Source organism: Pelodiscus sinensis, chromosome 4 (genome assembly GCF_049634645.1).
Source record: "Pelodiscus sinensis isolate JC-2024 chromosome 4, ASM4963464v1, whole genome shotgun sequence".
In the NCBI taxonomy this organism is placed as follows: Eukaryota; Metazoa; Chordata; order Testudines; family Trionychidae; genus Pelodiscus; species Pelodiscus sinensis.
This window is the reverse complement of record NC_134714.1, coordinates 84,786,093-84,812,494: the sequence shown is the minus strand read 5'-3', so window position 1 is coordinate 84,812,494 and position 26,402 is coordinate 84,786,093. Positions and strand designations below refer to the sequence as shown.

The following is a 26,402-nucleotide window of genomic DNA, read 5'->3' as shown; positions in this document are numbered from 1 at the left end:
ACCTGGTTTTTAAAACAAAGTTTTGGTATTCAAAAGTATTTTTATTGAGCTCTGTCCGTGCATTCCATGTAGTACAACGTAAGGTGGAAGCCAAGACCCTGTCTAATATCAACCTGGCACAGTAAGGATAGGCCAGAAACTGCTCACATTGCACAGCCAGAGAATGTGGACACCCTCCCATGTTTTTGCACTGTTTGGGATCAGGCTTTCCACATTCATTGGCTCCTTATTGTCACTTAGGTAAGCTGATGCTCTGACTGCTTTCTTTATTCAGCAAATGCAGTGCTGTGAGTGAGCTGCATTGGCTAATGCATTTGGGGGTGCTGACTTCAGAGCTGACACAGCAAAGTGGGAACCCCAGACTCTACTCATCTGGCACTAAGTGTTTTATTCCCTGGATTGTGTAGAGACTCAGATGACAGCTAGGAGTGTTACAGAAGTTTAAATAAAATAAATTACAGTACATATATAACTTACCTACCAGCTCTTTTATGCTGGGGCTGGGGCAGGGGCACAGATTGGGGAGGAGTTGAACATGCTTATTCTTATAACAGAATACTCAAGGGCCAAGTCCATTTGGTGCCACTAAATGAAGCCTAACTTTTGGCTGTGTAACATTGCCCAATTTAGTCCCAAATCTCAGATGAACTGCTCCATTTGTTCTGTACCTCACAAACCTTTGTGAAGGGGAAGAGGGAAGGACTTCCTGAGCAGCAGGAAGTGAAACCCTGAGGAACTAACTGGTCTGTGAGGCAGACCCAGACAAATTTATGAAATGCCAAACTCAATTCCCTCAGTTTAGACATCCAGGGCAGTGGAGGCCAAGCTGCTATAGTTCTATAGCCTGATTAGCAATAATTCATGGGGGGATCCATTCTTTTAGGAACAGAATCCAACTGATGTTTGCTCCATTACTGCTCTGTTAATGCCTGCACTCTCACAACAGGTAACTGAAGGTTAGTCAAGTTAACCCATGCCTTTTCTTTCTCCTTGTTCTCCAACACTCCATCCTACTAACACAACAGCTAAAACACTATGGCTACGTCTACACGGCAGGCTTTTTGTGCAAGAACAGCTGTTCAGTATCAGAAGAGAGGACTTCTTGTGCGAGAGTTATTCCTCTCCCCCTGAGGAATAAGCCCTCTTGAGCAAGAAGAAAGTGTGGACGGGCAACAGGGGATTCTTGCACAAGAGACCCCTATGGATAAAATGGCCATCAGAGCTTTCTTGCTCAAGAGAGCATCCACACTGCCATGGATGCTCTTGCGCAAAAGCACATGGCAGTTTGCGCAAAACAGTTCTTGCGCAAGAAGCCTGTAGTGTAGATGTAGCCTATATGTTTATAGCCCAGTAGGTCTGTGGCCAGAGAATTGATATCCTGTGTCATCCCAGATTCTGGATTGAAGATAGTGGATTCTTCTCTCTAGAATCTAGAGTCTAGAAGATGTAATTATAGAGAAGGTGGTCCAAGGAAGACAGCCTCTAGAAAGAAGCCTTTTGAAAGGATAACCTAGTACAACACATGAGCCCTACATATGAACTACAACAGGAGTACTGCAATACTGTAGTACTTATTAACTGAAATCTAATGTATTTTTACTTTGGCATCTCTTGAGCAAGGAGAAAACACGAGATGGTGTGAAGAGGTCAGCAACTATATCTTTCCTAATTTTATGAACTTCTGCTACTGTAGTAACACAGGTGCAGTTCTGCCAGGAATAATTATAGTAGAAGCACTAGTACACTGCCTGCCCTGGGAAAAAAGCAGCTGTAAATCACCAAATTGTTTTTACATCAGAACTAAGCAAAGTTATACAACAAAACACCCACTCTCTGTTGCTAGCACCTGTCCATCTGCCCCAGTGTGAGACCAACAATGGGAGACTTTCTTACCGCTCTGAGTAGAGAAAGATTTTTGTCCTGTTTGCCAGCAGAGGGCAGCATAACTCTATGGCTGGGTGTGGCCTCTGGAGGAGTGATTCCTCAGCTAATTAGGGGATAGGAGAATGGTGGTGTCTTGCCTAGCATGGGACTGGCCTGCCTAGTAATGGGGAACAGTGTGGATGTACCTGCACCTACATGCAGTGCACAATAGGTAGGACTCATCTCCAGAGGGAATGCCCATCACCTTTCATTATCCAAGATAAGGTGCTGTTCCCCCTACATCCCCACCAGTCTAGGGGAAGCTAGGAGGAGGATTAGTTCTCAGAGGAGTCTGTCTCATCGGTGGAGCCATCACCCTCTATATCCACTTTCTGGCGGTGGTGGAGAGGTTTCCAAGGGGAGGTCATTCTGGAGGAGTTGCGGGCAGACAGGTTGGTAATGTCCCCACTGGAGCTGGATGGAGTGGAGATGGAGAGCCCTGAAACCTGAGAGAGTCTGAAAGAGAAATGACAAATCCCAGGTGGCCTAATCTGTTATATCCATCCCTTGCCCTGGAGCAAGCTAAAGATAGGATCACCAGGCCAATCTCACAGCACTAGTTCTGTAACACATTGAAAGATGCTTACAGCAGTATAGGGATGTAAATACCCTTTTAAAACGTTAACTGGTTAAACAATATAATTTTAACTGGTTACCTAGAGTCCAACCAGCCTTCTGGAGGTGGCAGGGTTGCTTTGGCCAGCTAAGGTCCTGTCAGCTGCACTGCGGTGGGGGGGGGGGGGGAACTGCACCTTCTGCGCATTAACTGGTTACCAGGTAAGCATGCTGGTAAGGCTAATGCTTACCGAGTAACGGTTAACCTTTTACATCTCTACCAGGGAATACTTTGCAATAGCACCTGGGAGATGGATTCTGTCTGGGTTTCAATACGCAACCCATTCTCTGGGTGCCCCTAAATCTCTGACTGCCAGAAGTTTTGGGACTAGATGGCAGGGGATGGATCACTCAATAATTGCTCTTTTCGTTCTCTCTGAAACAGCTGGCATTGTTTATTCACAGAAGACAGAATAATGGGCTAGATGGACCACGAGACTGATCCAGGATGCCCATTCTTAAGTCCCTGTCCCCAAGAGAAACCCTCTACTCGTCTAATAGTCCTGGTGTTTTCACCACTACATGAGACTTAAGCCTCCTCAATGAAAGGTCCTTCCCTTGGGGTTCTCCACTGCCTCTGTCTTTCCCTGCAAACAGGCTCTCCTCTGTGTTTGAAGACCATCCCAATGACTTAGTCTGCTACACCTAGGCATACTCCACAAAATGGCCATGCTGAAGGGCAGCTTCGTGAACTGCTCCATTGCCCTGCGGCTGGATGATAGGCAAGGGGACAACTCCCAACCCCAGGCTCCCATCTTGCTGCCTTGGATCTGCCATCTTCCTTCCCACTCTGGACAACGACACTTACAATTTCTCCAATTCCTGATCCATGGGAGGGTCGAGAAGCAAGTCTCCTTTATCTGGCAGAGCCCCTGGGAAAACAGTAACAAGAAAATGCTCACTGCAGAGCTTGGAATGCGAGAACAGGCTCCAAACACAATAGAGTTCAAGGACATTGTGCCATAGAGCTATTCAGTATCAGATCTACAAAACAGAGGAGGCCTGCTTTTCCACCTGGTCTGTAGCTGTATTCTGTTCACTGACAGCCCAGCTCAGACTGAATGTAAAGCATTGTCTGCACTAAGGCATAGCAGTCTTTGTGACCTTTGCATGGCACACACTCTGCTGGTACAGCAGAGCAACCTTTTTCACAGTACAGCCATGTGTCAGCTGTGTTTGCAGAGTCACACTCACCGAGCTGCCTATGAGTTGGTATCAGCACATTCTGAGAAAATCTAGGCAACTATTCCATAGTCCTACACAGCAGACTGACTACCCAGAGAGCAGTATTTACAGTACATGGGGCAGTGCATGCTGGGCTTCCCTACCACACAGAAAGAAGGGAAAAAGCGGATCAGCCAAACAGGTCACACAGGTATGTTTGGGGGTCCCAGCCAATCTGCAAAATAACAGTGTAAGGTTCACTGCCAAATGCAGCAAAGTTTAGAAACTAAGGTCACTATGAGAGCTTTGACTCTGTTCTGCAGGCACAAAGTAGCATTAGAGCTAAGTATGCCTCTGACTGGTTACACTCAGCAGTTACAGCATACCAACAGGCTGAATCTGAGATTTGGGCTAAGTCTACACTGCCACTTTACAGTGCTGTAACTTTCTGATTCAGGGGTGTGAAGGTCCTTCCTCTGAGCACAGCAAGTTACAGCGCTGTAAAATGCCAGTTTAAATCGGACTAGCGCTGGGACCCACAAGCCCAGCACTGTTAGCTATTCCCTTTGTGGAGGTGGTTTGCCTAGAGTGCTGGGAGAGCTCTCTTCCAGAGCTCCTGCTATGGTCACCCTTTCACTTTAAAGTGCTGCTGCACTTTAATTTTAGAAGTGCAGACATTGACAAAGCCTCAGAAATTGTGACTACAAGAGCAGATTTGTCAGTGCTTGTGGAAGCTCAAGCCTGGGGCTAAACAATTCCACACCTCAGACAGCACCTCTAGTGAGGACTGCTCGGCTTGCCCGTAGGGTTGCCAGATGGTTTAAAAAAAAACGCCGGGGAAAATTTGTCGAGCCGACAAAAACCACAAACCCCAGAATGCAGTTGCGGCCTGCCCCTAAGACCAGCTCTGTTGGTGGCCCCTTGAAAATGGCAGCCCTGGGCAACCACCTGGCTCACCCACCCTTAAGACTGTCTCTGCCTCTAGTTTATTCCCGGGGACAGGAGGGCTGTCAGGCCCAACCCTGGTTTTCAATGAGATCTCAGGAAGTAAAGATAAATGGATGGGCTACATTTTGTTAGCATCTGCTGCCAGGATGGTGAGAGAGCAATGTGCCCAGTAGGGTAAGTCAGCAATCATCTCCCCATTTCTCACTGTAAGACCAGGATATTGGCTAGGGCCTGTTAACTGGGGCTGGAATATCCCTATTTGGGATGAGGGATGCCATAGAGACTATGCCTGTTAAAGCTTCTGGATTCACACTAGGGATGTTAGCGGCTATTTGGCCAATAAATGATTATCGGTTAACAGTCCCAATTCACTTCCCCCTCCCTCCCTCCGGCACTTTCTGCATTTAAAACTTGGACTAGCAGGCTGGCTCAGTCCCAGACCGCTGGTCTGAGTTTTCAATGAAGAGCACTAAGGGACCACCTGTCACCCCATGCTGCTGCCTCTGGAGCAGCCTCTGTCTGTGAGGAGCTCGGGTCCTCTTGTGCACAGGAGGCTGCCCCATGCTGCTGGTGCCCCATGCCTCTGATATAGAGGTAGCACAGGATGGCAGGGGGCTCCTTGGGAGTGGAGCCAGGAATGCACTGGCTGCCAGCCCTGCCCCAGGAGTAGTGACTAACTGTGTAACTGCTAAGAAATGTAGCGGTTACTCAATTATTAAAATAACCGCTTTCTAACATCCCTAATTCACACAGAGAAGGAGGGCAGGTGCCTGTTAAAAAGTCTCTTTCTTCTAAATCTGTACTTAACTCTCTCCTCCCTTTTCCTACCAGACACAGATCCAGGAAGGACATGGGCCAGGCCAACACAAAGAGGATAGGAACTGCTTTGTCCTGGCCAGGACAGTGCCACAGCAAAACTCCATGAATAAACAAGGCTTCAGAACAATTGCAGAACTGGACCAATGGCTCACTGAGGAATGCTCTGCTATGCACAAAACCTAGAACCTCGGGTAAGTGCTTTATATTACCATGTGGGAGACCTGGATTTGGTTCATGGCCCAGTCTCTTGTTCCCCAGGTAGGTGGGGCCTGGGGATTCATGTACTCCTGTACAAGGGCCCTGACAGAGCCCTGACAGTGATGGGCACCAACTAAGAACCCACAACACCAGAAATGCCCAATGCTCTAGTGTGCCTGCTACCATGACAGCGAAGCCCAGGAGCTGAATGGAGTGATCCAACCTGCTGCTTGCAGTGGGCTCAATCAATTAGAAGAAGTTGTTATATAAAGCCTGGACTTTTTTCTGCATTTGCAAAATGTGCAGTGAAGTCTTTGGGGCACTTAAATTACTTGGGAGAGTTAGTAAATAACAGTCAAAGGGATTCATGATTCAATATTGACCCTGGAGTTAGGCTGTAGATTCCAATCTGCCTGACAAACACATCAGCGGTTCTCCAGTCAGAATAAACCACTCTAATCCCCATCCCTATTCTACTAGGCGGCTTCGTGCGAGGCTTCAATGAGATTAGAAAATACAGGGCCCTAATTGAAAGCTCCTTTGCTTCTGAAGCTCTCGCCTGGAACTGCCCTTGCTGCAGGGCATCGGGGAGCCTGTGATCCCCTGCAGCCCAAAGACTATTTCAAATCATCATGTAAGAAAGCTTAAAAGACAGTAGGAGAAGAATCCTTCTTCCTTGCCAAGATGCTGCACCTGTTAGACTTGCGGCTGCTGCCCCTCCCATGAGAGGCCTCAGCAGGAGGCTGGCAGAGGGCCAGAGCTCAGGCCTGTGTTAATGGAAAGGAAAACCCACACACTTTGAACATGATTCAATGGAAGCTGTGGGCAGGGCTTTCTCAGCCCATCTCTTTTCTTTTCACCTTGCTGGAAGTGGATTTCACAGAGCTGGGGGGTCAAACCTTGTTTGGTGCAATCCAGGCTTCACCTTCTCCATTGAACACACTGTTTTCTAAAAGTCTGTTTGCAGAGGAGATTGTTGAGTTGTATTCATGTCTCTTTGATATATAATCTCTGTGTTGCTGGATAAACAGCTCTGCCTCAAAGGAGTATTCACAGCTCAAATAATCTGTAGAGGGCGGAGGCTCAAACAGGGAGAGAACAATTCTACTCTCTGCCAAGACACACACCTGTGTGAAGAGGTGTTTCAGGCAGGGGAAGCTACTTTCCATTGAGGCTCTTCTTTGAAATATGGAACTAGAGTTCTCTGACTTGGAACTAGAGAGAGAAACTGTCTAGTGGGATGGAAGTCTTGTTGATTTGGTCCCATCATATGGAGGCTAAGAGGGATCCAGGTATTCCTCCTAAACCTCGAGACAGCCTTGGAGTTACAGACTCAGCACTGCTAAACTCCATCACCAAGTGAACTCTGTTCATTTTTGCAGGAAGGGAACAGGAAGACTAAGCAAGGAACAGGAGGTTTGCATGAAATAAAGAGTTTAAAATTTATACACATGAGGCACAGCCTTTAGCTTTTGGATACCACTGACATGCTCAATAGAGGAATGGACTGAGTTAGTACCAAACTGAGCTGACATTTTACAGCCAACTTCCCCCACTCCATTCCAACCCAGCTTCAAGTATGTTCACAATGGAAGGATGTGACTACATTAAATATGACTATGAAAAAGCCAACCAGCTCAGTTTCCATTATGCCTTTTTTTCTGGTATTCAGTGTATTTTACCCTGGTCCCACATTTTCAATATGACACAGGTTTTTGTACTGACAACATATAACTGCCTTGGAGGCAGGGTCATCCCTACTAATGCTGGTGCCCTATGCAGCCCACCACCCACAGAGAGAGCAGGCAATCCATGAGGAAGGGCGGATGTGGGGCAGAAGTTGGGGGGGGGAGCAGAAACTGTGGAGGGCAGGAGCTAGGGTTGGCAACTCTCCCAGACTGGATGCAATTAACTGCAACTGCATGCGATCTGGGAGAATTGGTAGCCCTAGAGAAGGGTAGGGAGGGAGGCCTACCTGCAGCCTCAGAGGAGCAAGTGTGGGCAGTGGCAAATGGTGCAAGCACAGGCCAGAGGGTTCAGGAGAAGCAGATGATGGCTGTGCCGCCAGCTGGAGAGAAGCAGTGCTTTGAAGGGGAAACTGCTACTTCTCTCCAGCCACTGGCTGAGTGACTTCCCTCTGCTTCTCATGAGCTCTCTGGTCTGCACTCCCACTGCTCGCCACTCCAGAGGGGCGCTGGTGCTGGGGGCCTAGGCACTCAGATGCATAGGGCACTAAGGAATTTGGGGCAATTTGATTCCCCAAATTTCATGGTGCCCCAGGTACCTGCATGTTTTGCATATTGCTAGAGAGGGCTCTGCTTGTAGGAATTATATAGGAAATCTAGAGGCATAGGCAGTTGGGGTGGGAGACAATTGGGAAGGTCTGAGGCAGTTCGGATTTTGGTCCCAAGGAGGTACTGGGGATGAGGATGCGTTTTTCCCTTCTTTTTCACTTGGAGCTAAAGATGCAGGTCATTTAACATTTGGGAAAAGGGGGACTTGAACTCAGTTCCCCACTCTAACAACTTCTGAGAGCAATCAGCTGTCAGACTGAGCTGTGCCTTCCAACGTTAATGGATAAACACATTAAATGAGATGGCTATTTCTAAAGTTTAAAAAACCAAAGTAAATAGCAATATTATCACAGATGTTACAGTCAACACTTAAAATCTCAATACCTCTCTAGGCCTATTGTTTGGGTTACTCTGCAGACTCAGACATCGTTGCTGCATTGGACTGTTTCATGAAGTTTCATCTGTGACCATAAGGGAGGGAGATCTTTTATTTTCAATGACAATTTAAAATCTGCTGATTGTATAGCAAATTCCACAAAAAAATACAGAACCAGGAGAAACCTACGGCCATATCCATAGGGCTCTGTTCCTCCCCTTACCTAGAGCTCTGTTGATCCCATGATGCTTTGCAAGAGCCATAAGGAATCCATAGAAAGTCAGTCTCTGTACGCTGCTCAGCACCTCTTTGACAAGGGCAGATGGGGGACAGCTAGATGGAGAAGAAAGAGGAAAATGAAACCTGACATAAATCACAGAATATCATTGTCCTTCTAACTCCCTAATGTCTGACCACACTAAAGAAACCTTAGATGTGCTCCCGAAATATGTTCTCCTGGAATGGATTAGAGGAAGTAAACCCATTTCCTACCCGGCTTTTGCTAAATAAGACCTTCAAGTTAGGGTAGATCCCCAAAGCAGCTATAATTGCCTCTAGTCCAAGGACAGGAGAAAGCCTTCAGGCATGGCACATTCCATCTACCTGGACATGTAGGAACTTGAGCAGACGAGGTTATAGAAATCTGTATCTGTAAGGCCCAGTGTTCTTCTGTGCAGTGCGGAAGGAAGGACAATCTTTTAGACTGGGCACCAGACTGTGACTCTGGTGATCTATGGGTCTACTGTTGCTTCTGATAGATTCCCATAGACAAGTCACTTGTTTATTCTGAGCCTTAAATCCTCATCAGGATAATGAGACTCCCAAGCTCCTGGATCTGTTGTAAGAATAACTTCATTAATGTGCCTAGGTGCTCAGATCCCAAGATCTGAAATACCACTGAAATATTATCCACAATTAAAGTATTTTTCTAACAGGTATCTTTCTGAGACCTGGCCCCTCCCTTCAGTGCTGCTTTCCTGCTGAAGCAGTATGCTTGAAAGCCTTTTGCTTCCCCACAAGCTGCCTGGTGTTACACTTAAGACCCTACCAAATTCATGGTCCATTTTGATTGAGTTCATGGTCATAGTATTTTAAAAATAATAAATTTAGTGGCATCAGTTATTTAAATCTGAAATTTCAAAGTGTTGTAATTGTAGAGGTCCTTTCCCAGAAAGGAGTTGAGGGCGGCCATAAGGCTATGATACTGCTACCTTTGTGTGCTGCTGCTGGAGATGGCATCGCTTTCAGAGCTGGGCAGCTGGAGAGCAGCGGCTGCTGTCTGAGAGCCCAGCTCTGAAGGCAGAGCCATCACTCCCAACAGTGCAGAAGAAAGGATGGTATGGTATGGTATTGCCACCCATATTACTCTGCTGCTGCCTGCAGAGCTGATCCCTTAGTCAGCAGCCGCTGCTCCAGCTGCCCAGCTCTGAAGGCAGCAGCACACAAGTAAGGGTGGCATGGTATGTTATTGCCACCATTACTTCTGTGCTGTTGCTGATGGGACACTGCCTTCAAAGCTGGGCACCCAACTAGCAGCTGACACTCTCCAGCTGCCCAAATCAGAAGGCAGTGCAAAAGCAAGGATGGCGATACTGAAACTCTCTTAATCTAAACTTGTGTCGTCTCTCCCTCCCCCCCCAGCAATTCTCTTTTGGGTCAGGACCCTTATTTGAGATATATTGGTCGCCTCCATGAAATCTGTATAGTACAGGATAAAAAAGACCAGATTTCATAGTCTGTCATGGATTTCATGGTCATGAATTCGGTAGGGGTCCCAGTTATAGTGTACAGTGCATCTTAGGAACTAGCTACTGCACCCATACAAACCTCCGCAAACTACACTGAGGCTAAGAGGCCTTTTCAATCACTCTGACATCCAGGAAGCCAACAGTTTTGTTCATTTCCTATTATTTGCCCACTAAGCCTCTTCCATAGGTGAGGAGGTCAGCACAGAAGGACAATCTCCAAAGGAAAGTACAGCCAGAATGGGAACCATTTACCTCAAGGATCATCTAACCCCCCTTAATGCTTCTGTCTGTGATTCAATTTCTTTTTCTTTGTTAGGCCTGTTATACAGAGTTCTCTCCATTCACACCCATTCAAAGAGGCTTAGAGGGGTCCCATGGGTGATGCAAAGTCCTGTAGCTCCTCAGATCTCCACCCTTCTTAAGATAATCTTCCAGGTACTAGCTGTGAGTCTGCCCCCCACTTCTTACCTGTATTTTGACCTATCACACAGGGACTCTAGGCACTGGTAGAACAGAGATGCCTCCACCCCGTCAAGCGGGCTGCACTCACTCGGAGCCTGACGAAAACGGTGCTGCCCAGAGGACGATGTTGGCACAATCACAGTGTTGGGATTCTTACCAGTCAACAGATCTTGATAAATGGCAGCAACACTTTCCAGGAACTCTGCAAAGCCGGAGGATAGCTTAGCACTTAGGGCTATGACAAGACTGACAATTAGAAAATTCACCTGGTCTACTAGGTTCTGGCCAGAGCTGGGACTAAACTGTCATCTGCAGTTCTATGTAAGACTGGTATGACCTGTATGCATGTATGGCACTGACACATCCTGCCTGTTCACATTTCATAGCATACTGGCCTGTATGCTGGACAGAAGCATCTTCCATATAAACTGCTAGCTTGAAGTGCTGCATGGGGAGGTGACCCATGTTACTGCAGGTGCCCATGCACTCTAATATGGGTCCTCTAAATACAATATGGAAGCTAGAAGAAAGGCCAGGATGGGCCAGAGCAAGAGCTGGCAGAAAGTGCTTTCCTCAGACTCCAAGTACTGTCCACTATTTACTGCAAGACTCTAATTTTAAACAAGTTTGTTTATAGATATGGTCAGCAGTTTACAAATCTAGATTCCACTTGGAGTACTTTGCATGTGTGTGGGTTGGTGGAAGAGTGTGTGAGAGTCTGCATGCATCTGTGAACGGAAATGGGGTGGTGTGTTTTGAGAGGGTGTATATGGAAGAGGGATGATGTATATAATGCATGTCTGGATGAGACTGAGAGCATGTGAGTGGGGTAACCTCTGAGGCTGTGTTGAGATTCTGTAGCTCACTCTGGAAATATCTGCTGAATCAATAAAAATTTTTCCAACCACATGCCATTCCTCAGACTTTTCCCATCCCTGCCTCAGGTCACTCCAAATCTGTTTCGATCCACCCTTCACAAAACTAGTACCCCAAGCTGTTTTACCTTGATGATATGATAGTGGATAATGCTGGGTTCTACAGGGGGGATTCAGAGCAGGGCAGACCAAATCAGTAAGTATGTAGAGAAGTCTTGAAAAAGGAGGAGTTTATGGAGGAGAATTGAAACTAATTGCATTACTGCAAATATAGGAATTGTCATACAGCATCGGACTAGCACAGTTGTCACCAACCAGTAGATCGGGATCTACTGGTAGATCTTGGAGCCTCTGACAGGTGATCCTAACTGGTTTGGCCAAGAGGCTTTCAAGGGCCTGAACTTCAGCTGCCCCTCCCCACACTGCTGCTCATTTCCTGCCCTTTGCTTGGAGCTGTCCTCCCCCCTGGGGAGCCTCCTGCTTCCTTGGCAGGGCAGGGCAGGGGAGGGAGAGAAGGGGTGCTGATGTCAATGTGCCCCCTCCCACTGTATCATTTCTCCATAGAGCAGAGAGAGGGCACAACAGGACTTGGGATGGAGTTTGCTGGCTGCTTTAGGGAGTGTTCCAGGGCTGTGGAGGGGTGAGCCTGCCTTAGCCCCACTGCACCCCCAACCAGGAGCCACCAGCAGTGCCCAGCTGGAGCCCACATCCTAAACTCCTACCCCAGTCATGAATCCCCTCCTGCACCACAAGCACTCCCAGACTCTGCACCTAGAACGCCCTCCTACATTCTAACTGCCTGCCCCAAGAGAAGCTTAGAGCCCCTCTCACACTCCAGATCCCTTAAACCAAGACCAGAGCCTACACCGCAACCCTCTGCCCCAGCCTGATGAGAGTGAGTGAGGATAGGCAAGAGAGGGAGGATGGAGTGAGCAGGGGAGGGGACTTAGAGAAGGGGTGGGAGGGAGGTGAAGCCAGGATATTTACAATTGAGGTAGATCTTGGACTGCACTTAACTTCAAAAAGTGATCTTATGCTTAAAAAGGTTAGAGACCCCTGGACTAGCAGGACATCTAGTTCAGTATCCTGTCTCCAGAAAGGCCCAATACCAGCTACTTCAAAAAAGAAAGCCTGCAGTAGACAGCTATAGGAAAATCTGTTCCCTAAGCCTGAATAGTTAGGCATTGGCATATGGCCCAAGACTTGACAGTTGATATCCTTCATAAGGCTCTTTTAAATATAGAGCTGTTCATCATTATAACTCTCCATATTAATGTCTAATTGACTTTTTAATCCTGCCAAGCTCCTGACTTCCGTGACGTTCTGAGTCAATGCGTTCAACAGGCTGCCTGCGTGTTTTGTGTGAAAAGTAGTTCCCTTTATTAGTTTTGCAAGTGCACAAGAGAAAGTTGGGGGCTGAGAAGCTGCACCAGAAAGAGACTAGCTGGGGCTGATAGTGGAGGCACCAACCTCCGAGCAGATTGCACTCACCTGAGTAGTAAAATTGTATCTGGAAGGCAAAGAGGAAATCAGAAAAAGACATCAAGCAATCCATGGCATCATCCATGAGCACAATCCTGGGAGCAAGAGGAAGAGAGAGAGAGAACTCAATAAACATAAGGAGACAGCAGTCTGCAACCAGATCCTTTTCCTTAAAGTAACAGAGGGCAAACCTTGAAAGAGAGTAGTCACGTAGTCACTCAAAGGGAGCTATGAACCCCCAAGTCCAGTGGGAAGACACCACTCAAGGGGGTTTGGAAACTCCCAAATCTGAGGGCATGACCCAGGGTGTCTGATGAGGAAAGTGGAGTAACTCAGGGGAAGGTCTATTACTGCTAGTAGCGTAACCTTAGTGATTGTGAACTGGGACTCTGTCTCACAAAGCAGAACAAATACGAAACTGCAATTGATTCAAATTGCATAACAGTATGATGGACATGATAGAATGCACATCAGCAACCTCACACGTTTATAAAAATTGCAGGCCTGGTTCTGATTTGAAGTAGGGGGTAAATCAGGATTAACTGAGCTAAGTACAATGAAGTTACACAGTGTAAAATTAGTGTAAGAGAAAGGAGAATCAGGCCCTGTTTGTGTAAATGATAGCTCCAAATTAGGTTATTTTCCATTTCATAGTGAAGATGATAACACTGAGAAACTCCCACTTCCAGATCAAGCAAATCCCATTTCAATAAAAAAGGAAATAACAAGTTTACCTGGCACAAAGGAGCCCCTAACTGCACTGTGTCTGAAAACCTCCACCCTGCTCTCCCTCATCAAGTTTTTTTCCCTTCTGTATGTCATCATGAAACTGACCATCTCACTGGGCAGGGACAATGTTTTCATTCTTTCTGTAAAGCACCAGGCATAGCTATGGAGCTATATACACCCTATGTTGCACCGTACTTCATAAATGTAGATAACATCAACCAAGGCAACAGAGGCTGTTAGGATGGAGCAGAACTAGCAGCAAACTCAACTACTTCCAGGGATACCTCAGTTCTGAAGGAATTTCTGGAGTCAGATCCATGAAAGAATAAAGGCCAGCAGGGGCTTAGCAGTGAAACCCCAGGAACAGTACTCTAAGCACTGCTGGTCTGGGAGGAGAAACAGGTCAGACTCTGAAGGGGGAAAGGTAGAGGCAGAGGTCTGACGAAGGGAGAGGAAGCCAGCTAAGGAAGAGGAGAGAAACCTAGGCACCAAAACCTAAGGCCTGGGAGCTCTCAGAGTGTGCTAAGGGGCTCTGGGTTAATTCTCTATTTCATGGAAGAGGCTCTAGGAAGCTGTGTGGGAGGCTGAGTAAAAAGAACTGTGGGTTCCATCTGTGCAAGATGCTTCCTTTTCTGCCACTCAGACCAGCCCAATTCACTGTGGAATAACAAGCATGCAAAGCAGCTTGAATTAATTACCTCAAAGAAGAAACATTGGGGCTAAGAGGATCCCCAGGAGAAAATCCACTGTTAAAATAAAACCCTTTGAAGATGTCAAAGTGCTTCTGATTTATTTATTATGTCCCAGAAACCTCCTCCTGTCTAGTGCAGTAGCAGCTACAGTTCTTAACTCTCACTAAACAGCATGTTCCCAAAACTGTCAGAGGCCACATCAAGATGACTTTGAAGCTGGTAAGCAGAGCATCTTCATCTCCTAGGCAATGCTGATCAGTCACTGGCATTTCAAACCACTCTCTGAGCACTAGAAATGCTACATGACTCATCACTGAGAAGTGGGATGCCCTCCCTTCACATGTTTGTCTTCTTTGACAGACACCCTCAATACCCTGACATTATCCAGACCCACCAGTAGGGTGGGAAGAGAAAGGGAGCAATTGCACATGTCCCAGCAATTGAAAAGGGGCCAGAAGCCCAGGCCCTTTAAATTGCAGCTGGAGCTCCAGGTGGCACCTTTCAGGCAGTGCTAATGGGCTATTGGGGGTGATGGCGTGGTCTACTTGGTGTTGAGGGTTGGCTGCCCCACCCCTTCCATTGGCCTCCCTGAAATTATTGCTTTTGCCTGGGGAAGGACAAAGCAGGCAGTGGTAGGCGTATGCTATGGACATTTTCTGTGGAGAGGAGATATATCACTTCTATGACATCTAACTCATTTCACCTGTGAAATCTAAAACTGCAGTGTCAGTGCTTGAGTCTGTGCAGCAACAAGACCCTCTCCTCCACTTACAGAAGAGCAGCAGGGAGTTGGTATTAGTTTGGGAATTTGCTGATATGTCTGTAGATGTTAAATAAGGATATGAAACCAGGATATACAATTCTGCTGCCTGAATCTGAAGAGGGAAGTGTCTGACTGGAAGCAGGTGCACTTTGGTGCTGGGTTACTGACTCCAGTTGTCCATGGTGTCTGCACTCCAGAGAGACTGAGAAATGTGTAAATCCAACACAATCACTTTGCTGGCCTGCAGCTCTGCTATTTCTTCAAACCACCAGCTGACTGCCCAGCAGGGAAGCTAGAAAAGCACCATAAGCCACATATCTGCACATCTCTCCTAACATGCTTGATGAGAGGAGAATCCCAGCCACAATGAGTCTACAACCCAGGCATCATGCCCTGAATTTAGGGACAAGCCTGACCCTCTGAGAAAGAGACTCGAGTTGGGAGTTATTTTGAGGGGTTCTTCATTATCTCTTTCCTGTTGTCTGAACTAGACTGTAACCTCTTCAGGGCTTTTTACATGTGTGGGTGGCTACTTTGCACACTTTAGGGCACTCAGGTTCAGATCCTCAGATTTTAAGTGCCTAATTCCCATGGAAGTTAAGACCCTAGTTTTGTGAATCTGGCCTTCAGTGAATAACCACCATAATAATAAAGTTCAAGGGAACAAACTCTTTGGCAGAGTGAAGAAAAGTGCCTCCAGCTGAGGGACCCTCTGATAGATGTACCAAGCTGTCAAGGTTCAGATGGATTTGTTAGGTGGGAGGGCCTTGTTACTCTGCCCATGAAGGAACTCTCTGACCTGCTGACTATAGGAAGAATCTCAGAAGAGGACCCAGGAAGTGTTCTAGCCCAGACTGTCAGAAAGGGTAGTTTTGACTGTTCACTTATCTTTGCTGCTATTAAAGACTAGCAGGCATAGTGGTTGGTCTACACTGTAGTGTAAACTCAGGGTTCAAATTCAGGATCAACCCTAATACCCCTTCTATTTACACAAAACTGTGCTAACCCAGGGCTTGGACCCAGGATTCCAGGTACCCCTTGGGGTAGGCGGTCTGAGCCTGAGTCAATCTGGGACACACAGTTCAAGCCCTATTGCTTTGCAGTGTAAATGTAGCCCCACTGAACTCATGCGCTGGGAGTCCACCTAAAGTATACCATAATCCCACAGTCAACTTTCTTTGTTCCCTTTGTGTTCAGAGTCAAGTTTTCCCACACTGCAGCATAAACAAAGAGCCAGAGCAGTCATATTTTGGAAGGGATATAGGGAGTCTAAGATATAGGGTATGTCTACACTACAGCGTTATTTTGAAATATCTTATTTTGAAATAGTTAATTCAAAATAAGATATTTCGAAATAATGCGTCTACACACAAAATGCATTTCGAAATAGCATTTTGCTATTTCGAAATAGTGCGTCCACACTGATTGGACGCTGAATCACATTTAAGGCCAGCTGAAACCAGTTCCAGCAGGGCATCAGGTCACTAGTTACTTTGTGTGGCTGCTGCCTGAGGCTATCTGAGGCTTGTGCTTAAAGGGACCCCCTCCGGATAGCCGGTTCTCAGCTTTCCCTACCTTGCTGGGGGACAGCAAACCATATTTATCTCTGCCTGCTTTGGTTGCCCTGACTCGGGACACCACAGTACTTGGGACCATGGAGCCAGAGCTGCCCCTAGGCACTCTGGAGCTCATTTTGGATGTCTTACTGCAAGCCTGGCAGCAATTGCTGGAGCCTGCCTCGCAGCATCTGCTGCAGCCCAACCCCCAGGCCCTCTTCTAGACCCTCCTGGGGGATGAGGAGGAGGAGGAGGAGGAGCAGCAGCAGCACCTGGACATCAGCGTGCTCTGTCGCATCTGGAATCTAGACACCAACAGTGCCTGGTGGGACCACATCGTCCTGGAGTGCTGGGGAGACCAACAATGGACCCAGAACTTCAAGATGAAGGACACCTTCTGTGAGCTCTGTGAGTGGCTCGCCCCTGCTCTGCATCGATGGGACATGCACATGAGGCCCACCATTCCCCTCCAGAAAGCATGTGGACATTGCCCTCTGGAAGCTCTCCACGCTGGATAGCTACCGATCCATGGGGAACCAATTCGGCGTGGGGAGATTCACTGTTGGAGCAGTGCTCATGCAGGTATGGCAGTCTCCAGCCACTGTGCTTGGGGGTAGGGGCAAGGAGGGGATGGGCTGCCCCAGGGAAAAGGGGGGGAGGTGGTGCAAGTCCCCTCCCCAAGAGGGTTTCTTCTATCTCAGCCACACTATGGACTGCCCGTGGTGGTCAGGATTGCAGGGGGGGGGGTTGCTCCTGAGGAGTGGGGGTGCAGGGTAGTGGCGGGGAAGGAGCACTCTTGGCTACCCTGGCACCCCAGTGAGACTCAGTTTTGTGTATCCCACTGCAGGTAGTCAAGGCCATCATTAGAGTGCTGCTCCGCAGAGTCATTTGCCTCACTGATGTGGACGCGGTCATCGAGGGCTTTGGTGTCCTGGGCTTCCCCAACTGCAGGGGGCAATCGATGGGATGCACATCCCAATCCGTGCCCCAGACCACCAGGCCTCCCTGTACATAAACCAGAAAGGATACTTCTCGGTCAGACTGCAGGCTGTGTCTGACCACCGGGGCCGCTTCCTGGATATTAATGTGGGCTGGTCTGGCAAAGCACACGACACTCGGGTGTACCGCAACTCCTCCATGTGCCAGAGGCTGCACGCTGGGACTTTTCCACCACACCATGTGTGTTGCCAAAAACAAATTCTGTTTATTGAACATAACTGGGTTGGGAGGGGAAATGAGGGCAGGAGAGGGGAGGTGAGAGAGGTAAAGCTGGGAGGAGGGAGCTGGAAGGGGGAGGCAAGGGGAGGAAGAGGGAGGAGAAGTTCAAGGTTGGGGGTCTTGCTGGTCCACCTGTCTCCCAGCACTGCGGATGTGGGAGGCCTTGGCATCCCCGGTGGGGAGCGGGTATGGAGGGTGGGTGATGAGGAAGAGGCGGGAGGGGGAGCAGGAGTGGGGGGAGGAGGAGTGATAGATGGGGTGGCAGGAGGGGCTGGAGCGGCAGGAGGCACCAATCTCTGCACCAGGGTCTGCAGGTGGTCACAGATGGCACAGCCCTGGGCAAGCAGCTCCCACCAGCTCTCCCGCCGCAGCTGAATGTCTTCATGCACCCAGTGCTCCAGGATGCAGACCGGCCTTGGCAGCAGCCCCGAGTGCTGCTGCTGGTACTCTTCCTGGTCAGCCTACTGGCCCGGGGGCGGGAGGATGTCCTGGCCGGGGTGGTGTGCCCTGCACTCGCAGCTGCTGCGGCTGTGGAGAAACAAGAGAAGTGGTCGGGTCTCCCTGAGGACACAGTGGGGGAAGCACAGCCCCTCTCTGCAAGGCGAGGACAGCAGGTCTCCATACCATCAGAGCCGATGTGCTTGCACACAGGCCATGTTTGGCATATCCTGCTATCCCTGGGAGTGTGAGCTGGCCTGGGACTGCACCCATGCCCCTATGCTGTATATAGTGTGGGGGTGGGAGGGGAGGGAAGATGTGCCCTGCCTCTGCATAGAGGGGGCTTGTGGAGGGAGGACATCATGCAGTGTCCCCCCCTCGGGTCAGGAGCATGTCATGTGCCTTCATACATACACGCGTGTGAGTAACAGGCCAGGGCCCCTGTGTGGCAGCCAGCCGGGGCCACATGCCCAGGGTGGCATGGCATATGCACAGGTTGCTGTATGCTCCGTGGTCAGCAAGGCCCACATACGCAGTCCCTGGTCTCCCTCCCCACCACCGCTCCACATAAGGGGACAGTGATGGCACTCACATGTCGAGGCCTCCCCGGCCTCAGATGACACCGATGACATGGCGGCTGTGATGCCTCGGGGGTCCTGGGTGAGTGCCACACTCTCACCGGGCTCCTGCGACTCCTGGCTGTCGTCGTCCTCCTCCTTCTCCTCTTCCATGCCCTGCTCAGGGCCCTTTGCACCAGGGTCGATGACCACCTTGGGGGCACGGACTATCTGACCCCCCAGGATGCGGTCCAGGGCATCATAATAGGGGCATGGGTCTGGGTCAGCCCCTGGTTGGGAGTTGCCTGCCACAGCTCTTTGATTTTCATGTACATCTGCTCCTGGGTGCGCATGTGGCCTTTGGTGGCCAGGCTGTCAGCCATCCGCCTGTAGACGGCCGCGTTTCTGCATCTAGTACGGAGATCATGGACACTGGAGGTCTTCCCCCAAACCTCAATCAGGTCCATGATCTCCGCAATGGACTAGGAAGGTGCCCACCTTTTGTGGCCCCTGGCAGGCTCCTGGGAGCTGCCAGCCTGCTCCTGGGGAGTGGTGGAGGGCTGGGTGTCAGTGGGTTGCTGGCTCATGCTGGGCCGGGGCAGCGACTGCTGGCTCTGTGCTGGCATGCTTGCAGCTGACACAGGCACTATGGCCAGAGTCTACCCCTTTAAGGGCTCTGGGATGGAGGGAGGGAGCAGAAGAGTTTTCCTGGTTTGGCCCAGAGTGGCCACCAGGGAACCCTGGGAAGGTCTGGAGGCCCCCTATTTCAAAATAAGCATCTACACACCGCTTATTTTGATTTAGCTATTTCGAATTTGGCATTATTCCTCGTGGAATGAGGTTTACCAAATTCGAAATAAGCACTCCACTATTTCGATTTAATTTCGAAATAGCGGTTTGGCTGTGTAGATGCTAGTAAAGTTATTTTGAAATAACTTTGCTGTGGAGATATACCCATAGGTGGTTAGACTCAGCCCTGAATAATGCAGGACAAACACTAGAGCCTCAGTTGGGACCTAGGGTTCAACAATTCCTAACCTGGAGTTCAAATGAATGTAGAACCTCAAGTCCTAAGTTAACAAACTCAAAGTCTGCTAACTTGAGTTCTGATAACCCTGGGCTTAAATTGCAGTTTAGACATACCAAGTTTACCTAAGGCAGAGAATATCATGGGGTTAGGTATGCTTTCTTCTGTTAAAAGCTTAAAATAAATAGAGCATCCTAAAATATAAAAACAACAAAAACTGAGACTTTTTTTTAAAATTAAACATAGATTTTGGTATCTCTCTTTCGTGAGGGGAAGGGTAAGTTCACGATCTCTACACATTTCCAACTCAAAGACTCTGCAAACTAGACAGCACCTTTAAAGACAAAATCCTTCAACCCTGCAGAGCACCAGGACATCCAAGGAATCTGACTAAAGTCCATAGCCTCTAGTCTGGTTCTGCCTTGGTTGTGCACTGCACCTTAACAAGAAGAACTGTACTCCGGTGCTTTGGTGCTAATAGAACCTGTATTGTTGTTGCCTCTGGGTATGTTTATACTAGCCCCCTACTTTGAAGTAGGGAGGCAAATAAAGCGTACCAAAGTTTCAAATCAAGCCCGGGATTTAAATATCCCACGCTTGATTTGTATGTTCCCGGCCAGTCGCCATTTTAGAAATTCACTATCCCGGAGTAACAGCTCGGGTGAGTTTACACGTGGCAGTGAAACGAAAGTCCAATTTAAAGCCCTAACTCGAATTAGCTGGTATTCTTCCTGCAATGGGGTTTACTAGCTAATTCGAATTAGGGGCTTTAAATCGGACTCCCGTTTCACTGCTGCATGTAGACGCGAGCAGTTACTCTGGGATAGTGAATTTCTAAAATGGCGACCAGCCGGGAACATGCAAAGCAAGCGCAGGATATTTAAATCCCGGGCTTGATTTGCAACTTCGGTATGCTTCATTTGCCTCCCTACTTCGAAGTAAGGGGCAAGAGTAGACATACCCTCTGTTCTGCTGCCCTGACATTTCCCGATCTCTTTCCCTTCCAGTATTTGTTATCAGTGCATAGCAACAGCTCCTGGAGAGTGGAGCATGCAGTGTCATGAGCTCATCTCAGCCATGCAGCTATGAGGTTACCATGAGATTTTTCTCTTACTAACAGAGCCTGTTATTTCATAGTCCCAAGCTTTAAAAATGAGTGCTGTTATTGCCACCACCACTGCTGTATTCCGTCCTCTTCTTGAAGCAAAGCAATAACTGAGATGTCTGGATGCTGAGACTGTGAATAGGGGCAATCTCATAGGTGTGTATGTGACACTTACACCCTCTATATCCGTGGTGAGCACTGGACCCGGGAGCGCCGCGGATTGGCTGCCTGCGCTCTGGGCGCGGGGCGCTTGCAGGGGGCGCTGGCCCCGGGCGCGCAGCGCTTGGGGGGGAGAGTGCCGGCCCCGGGTGCGCGGCGCTTGGCGGGGGGAGCGCCGGCCCCAGGTGCGCGGCGCTTGGTGGGGGGAGCACCGGCCCTGGGCGCACGGCGCTTGCGGGGGGGAGCGCCGGCCTCGGGCGCGCGGCGCTTGCGGGGGGAAGCGCCGGCCCCGGGTGCACGGCCCTTGGAGGGGGCACCGGCCCCGGGCGCGTGGCTATGCGGGGGCCCCGCCCCCGGGCATGTGGCTATGGGGGGGGCCGCCCCCGGGCGCGCAAGTGTCCCCACCCCCTGGCGCCCGGTGGGCAAACAGCCACGCCCCCTGGCGCCTGGCAACCTCGACTGGTTGGGGACCACTGCTCTATATAATCAATCAAACGGGATAGGAGAAATAACCCTGTGAAATCTGTATGCAGTATAGCTGTAGATGTGCCAGTCTCATGATATTAGAGAGAGAAGGTGGGTGAGGTAATATCTTTTATTAGACAAACTTCTATTGACAAGAGAGATGAGCTTATTTAGCAGTGACACTTTGAATTAGTTTCCCAGACATGAAGAGCTCCATCTACGCTCAAAAGCTTTTCTCTCTCACCAACAGAAGTTGGTCCAAAAAAGATAGTGCCTCACCCACTTTGTCCCACTGAAACTAGTTTTTTTTAACCAGGGAAGCTAAACAGGGAGTGAATAGAGTGACATAACTAGAGGGAAATTCAGACAAACACAAAAAAGGGACAGAGAGATGCAGATGGGGAGGAAAAAGGAAGTTGGTTTTAGATTCAAATCAAGTTTTATTACCCTCACTTAGCTAGATTAGTGTGTAACAACAAAATAATATTAATGTATATGTGTCATTCTCTAGCTAGGAAGGAAGTGAGGTCATCTCCACCTGAGCCTTGGTGCCTCAGACAGAGATCTTATTTCTCTTGCACACCTGTTCACAAACACCAGCTTGTCTGTCTCTAAGACATACGCACAACAGTGCAGTTATGGGAAGCCTGCCCCTGAATAGGGCCTCTAGTTTATAACAGCCTTGTGGATTAAATTCCTTTTTGCAAACATCATAACATGTGTAGACACATTGAAATCTCCCTTTTATGCCCTGTCCCAAATCCCTGCTCAGCTCAACTGGAATCTGGTGAATACATGCCTCTGCACAGGACAATGCTTTTGCACTTCCATGTAAGGCAACAACAGATATGTCCTTGCTTTTCAAACTTTTTGGCCCACAGCCCACCCCACTCAATGCAGACCTTTCTGCGGACCACCAGCCAACCACTCATGATGACAAAAATGGGTGCAGGAGCGGGCTGGGAGCGTGGAGTCTGGGAGGGAGGCTGCAGGAGGGCGATGGAGGTGCAGGGTCTGGGCATGAGGGAGATCAGAGGGTGCTCACCTGGCTCTGTGCCTCCTACCACTCTTAGACACCACCCCCACTGCTCCCATTCACCATGATTCCAGCCAATGGAAGCAGCGGGAAAAACTTCCAGAGGAGCAGTTTCATGCTCTGCCATTCCCCCAGCTGGGGGCAGGGAAAGACAGCACACAGAACTGCTTCCTTCCAAGCAAGCGGGATCTGGCCCAGAGGCTTGCGCCCCTCTGCCCTGCAGTGAGAAGCCAGTACTGGCACTTCAGCCTCACAGGGGGAGGGCCGGGGGCTGGAGCATCAGGGCCAGCTCCCCACTGTGGTGGGAAGGGCAAGTCCTGAGCCTGTGACTTACCTGCAATATGGTCAAGGAGCACCACTGGTCCATGGATCATATTTTGAGAACCCCTGCTCTAGGGTTAGTGTTCATCTTGGTGTAATGCTGCAGGACAGGGACCTACATTAATGAGAGCCAGGAAACCCAGGATTCCTCACCAGCAAGCTAGAAGAAGTAGTGTTGCTCTACCTCTAGTTTGAACTGAGCTAACACAGCATTAACTGCACATCAGTTGTGACAGACACTCTGGGAACCACTCAAAATATGGAATTATTGGCAGAATACACATCTCTCTCTCTTGTTTATATATATATTTCCATTGGAATATGATGCTGGTGAAAGGTGCTAGACTGACATATAGACAGGAATAGCAGACATGTAGGCAGCAGCCTTCCTGCCAGTGTGCCTATGCTAGGCTCTGGAAAGGCTGGAAGAGAGTTCAGTCTCCTGACACTATTACAGCCAGCAAAGAGACCATTTATTTCTTTGACCTTATTGTTGGCATGTAGATGTGCTCTCTGGGATCTGGACTGAAGCCCCCACCTTATTTCACCTAGAAAGACCATCCTTGCCATCAGATGATTAATAAACCAATAATTTGGGCTGAGTTGGAACCAGTGACTGAGAGGTAGAGAGCTCCATATGATATTATCAATGTCCTGAACAACCTCCCAGCTTCAAAGCTAGTCTAGGGTATAAAATAAACTGTTTTAAAACAGATTGGTTAACATGCTTCTAACAGACATGATTTAAAACATTATTGTAAAAAAGGTTTAGTACCATTGTTAGGGTTGCCAGATGGTTTAACCAAAAATACCGAACACCTCTCCCCACTCCCCCCCCCACCCCCCAAAAAAAACCACTGGGAAAAAAATTCTGTTGAGGAAAAAAAAAGGGGGGGAGACCAAAAAAAAAAAAAAAAAGGACCCCAACAGCAGTTATTAAGCAAAACAAACAAACAAACAAACAAAAAAACTCAACATGGCCCCTTTAAGAGGTTTTTTGCTGGCAGACATTTTGGTTTTCCGTTTCAGCCACAAGACAAGCCCCTGTGGAACCAGGTAAGCGAGGAGGTGAGGGCTGTCTTGGGGGGGACCTGTAACTGGTTGCTGAGTGTGTCATAGGGTTGCCAGGTGTCTGGTATTTTCGCCTCCTGGCAGGGAAAAAAAATCAGAAAATACTGGACATTTTAGGTGTCTGGTATTTTCTGAATTTTTTTACTGGACAGGAGGCAAAAATACCGGACTGTCCAGGTCAATACCAGACACCTGGCAACCCTAACCATGGTGTCCAATATGCTAGCCACTAGTCACATGTGGCTATTTTGCCGTTTGAGTATGGCTCCAGTCATCTGATGACTGGTCATCTGAAGAAGTGGATTGTGCCCATGAAAGCTCATGATACCATCTACATGTTTTGTTAATCGATAAAGTGCTATCAAACCATTTGTTGTTTTTTTGAGTATAGCTAGTTCGCTTCGGAACTGGTTGGATACCATAGGGTTAGTATAATCTGTACCTGGTTGTGATCAACCTAAGAAGGGTCGGAAACACATTTTTAAAGATGTTAAATACCTTCTACAATAATATTTTAAATTGTGTTATTTAAAATGTGATGGTTACCACTGCTTTATATGCAACTTATTTTCTGAGGGTAGACAAAGTGCCATTTCTGATGGAAATGTTGCTATATTAGCATCACACTGGTATTTCGTTCCTACTATATCATAACAAATGAACACTTCTTATTTGCTAAGCAAAGTCCCCCTTCACAATAGCAAATCTTGGTGCCCTAAAAGCACTCCAGCTTTTTCTCTAAGGGTATGTCTATACACTGTAGTTAAGTTGTAATTTCCAGTTTGGGCAGATGTACACACACTAGCTTAGATACAGAAAAATCCCCCAAAAAACCCAGTGGAGTTGCGGTGGCATGTGCTATCGAGCACTTTTAGTTGAGTTGGAAATTATACCTCCAGCAGCAGCATAGACATAGTCTAAATGGCCTTACTCACATTTTAATTCTTTCAGTGCCAGGGTCGAAAGCATTGTAGGGGCTGATCTACTTACTGGGAAATGAATGGATGAAGACCCACCTTGCAGCCTTCTGAGTAAGTTCCATTGGGAAGTCAGGGCAGAGCAGCTGAAGCAGACAGTGGTACTCCTTCGCTGTCAGCAAATCTACAGCAGACACAGACAGGAGAACATCACAATCTTTTCTGAGATTGTCCCTTTTCCTCTCTCCCTCCCTCCATGCACCGGCAATACATCTGCTCTTATTCTCTTCAGGAGTCAAGATTGGTAAAGCTAGTATTAAGGACAAAAGAATTCCCCTTATTTATGGAGAAATGCCTTTTAGATGGAGTTTCCAGGAAAGCAGTCAGGAAGAGGCATCGCGAAAGGCAAGAGCTACAGAAGCGAATCCTGCAGACAGAACTGGTAACAGGAAGTAAGTAATTCAGGGTAAAAAGGGGGTACCGATGCAGGAAACGCTCAAAGTGTCAACCCAAGTTCATTTAACTTCTATATAACTGTTGGGAAAAGAGAACATTTCAAAGCTGCTTAAATTTGCTGAAATTCACTGGCATGGCATCATTCACCACAGCATGCCTGAAAACCATCCACAGAACATCTGGCAGCAGTAACAAAGGTAAACAAGGTCTTGGGCTGCAGATGGATGGCTATGGAATATAAACCCACAGACATTATTATTTTGGCATCCGATAATGCAGCTGGATAGCTTCTTTTAGAATAGCATGTTCAAATCTGGTCACTATTATAGGAAGCATAGAGCAAAGATCCAAAATATACAAGAAGGGCAACCAAATGATTCATGTTCTAAGGAGCTGCTTTGAGAGACACTGGTAAAAAATGGCCTCTGTGGTTCAGCAGAAGGCGATTGAGAGAGGTGAATCTCAAGGAGGTTTATAGGATCTCAAGGGAATGGAAACACAATGATGTCAAAGCTCTACATGATTGTATGTTCACAGTCCAAAAGGCTGTGGACTAAAGTTAAGAGGACTAGCTGAACAACAGCAATTTTGCAGTATTTCTACTTACAGAAGTATGCAAAGTATGGAAGAAAAAGCCAGTAGTACAATTAAAGCCAAGCAGCAGTCAGAAAGGGAATCCAAAGGGCAAAGGTACTGGTACTGTAGTATAGGTCTTGGGCTCTTTTACTACAGTTAGCTGTAAGACCTCTGTAGCCCACAAAACTCATCCAAATATTCATCTGCTGCAATTTCTAATAAATGGCCTCTCCCTTATTCCTGATGATGGCCCCAAGCTCCCTCATCAAAGGCTCTACAAGCTTGACAGCATTGCAAGAACAAGAGAGAGACTAAGGGAAAAAAATGTACGGATTCACTGGACATCAAAGAAACAGAAGTGGTTTCACTGCAGTGCCCCAGGCAGCTGAATGGATCTTTTCCTATGTTCAAG

General features: G+C 48.1%; 1 protein-coding gene across 7 annotated transcripts in view; it reads right to left on the bottom strand.

Annotated features, from left to right (window-relative positions):
- Positions 1–228: 228 nt before the first annotated feature.
- CSTPP1 (centriolar satellite-associated tubulin polyglutamylase complex regulator 1) overlaps positions 229–26,402 on the bottom strand; it is a 121,813-nt gene continuing 95,639 nt past the window's right edge. For all 7 annotated transcript variants that reach the window (XM_006135342.4, XM_075927617.1, XM_006135343.4 and 4 more), the window contains 6 exons: positions 25,058–25,142; positions 12,914–12,999; positions 10,554–10,749; positions 8,561–8,670; positions 3,347–3,410; positions 229–2,379 (listed from right to left, as the gene is read on the bottom strand). In XM_006135342.4, coding sequence (XP_006135404.2) covers positions 2,199–2,379; positions 3,347–3,410; positions 8,561–8,670; positions 10,554–10,749; positions 12,914–12,999; positions 25,058–25,142 — 722 coding nt within the window. In that variant the 3' untranslated portion in view covers positions 229–2,198. The remainder of the gene's footprint in view (positions 2,380–3,346; positions 3,411–8,560; positions 8,671–10,553; positions 10,750–12,913; positions 13,000–25,057; positions 25,143–26,402) is intronic.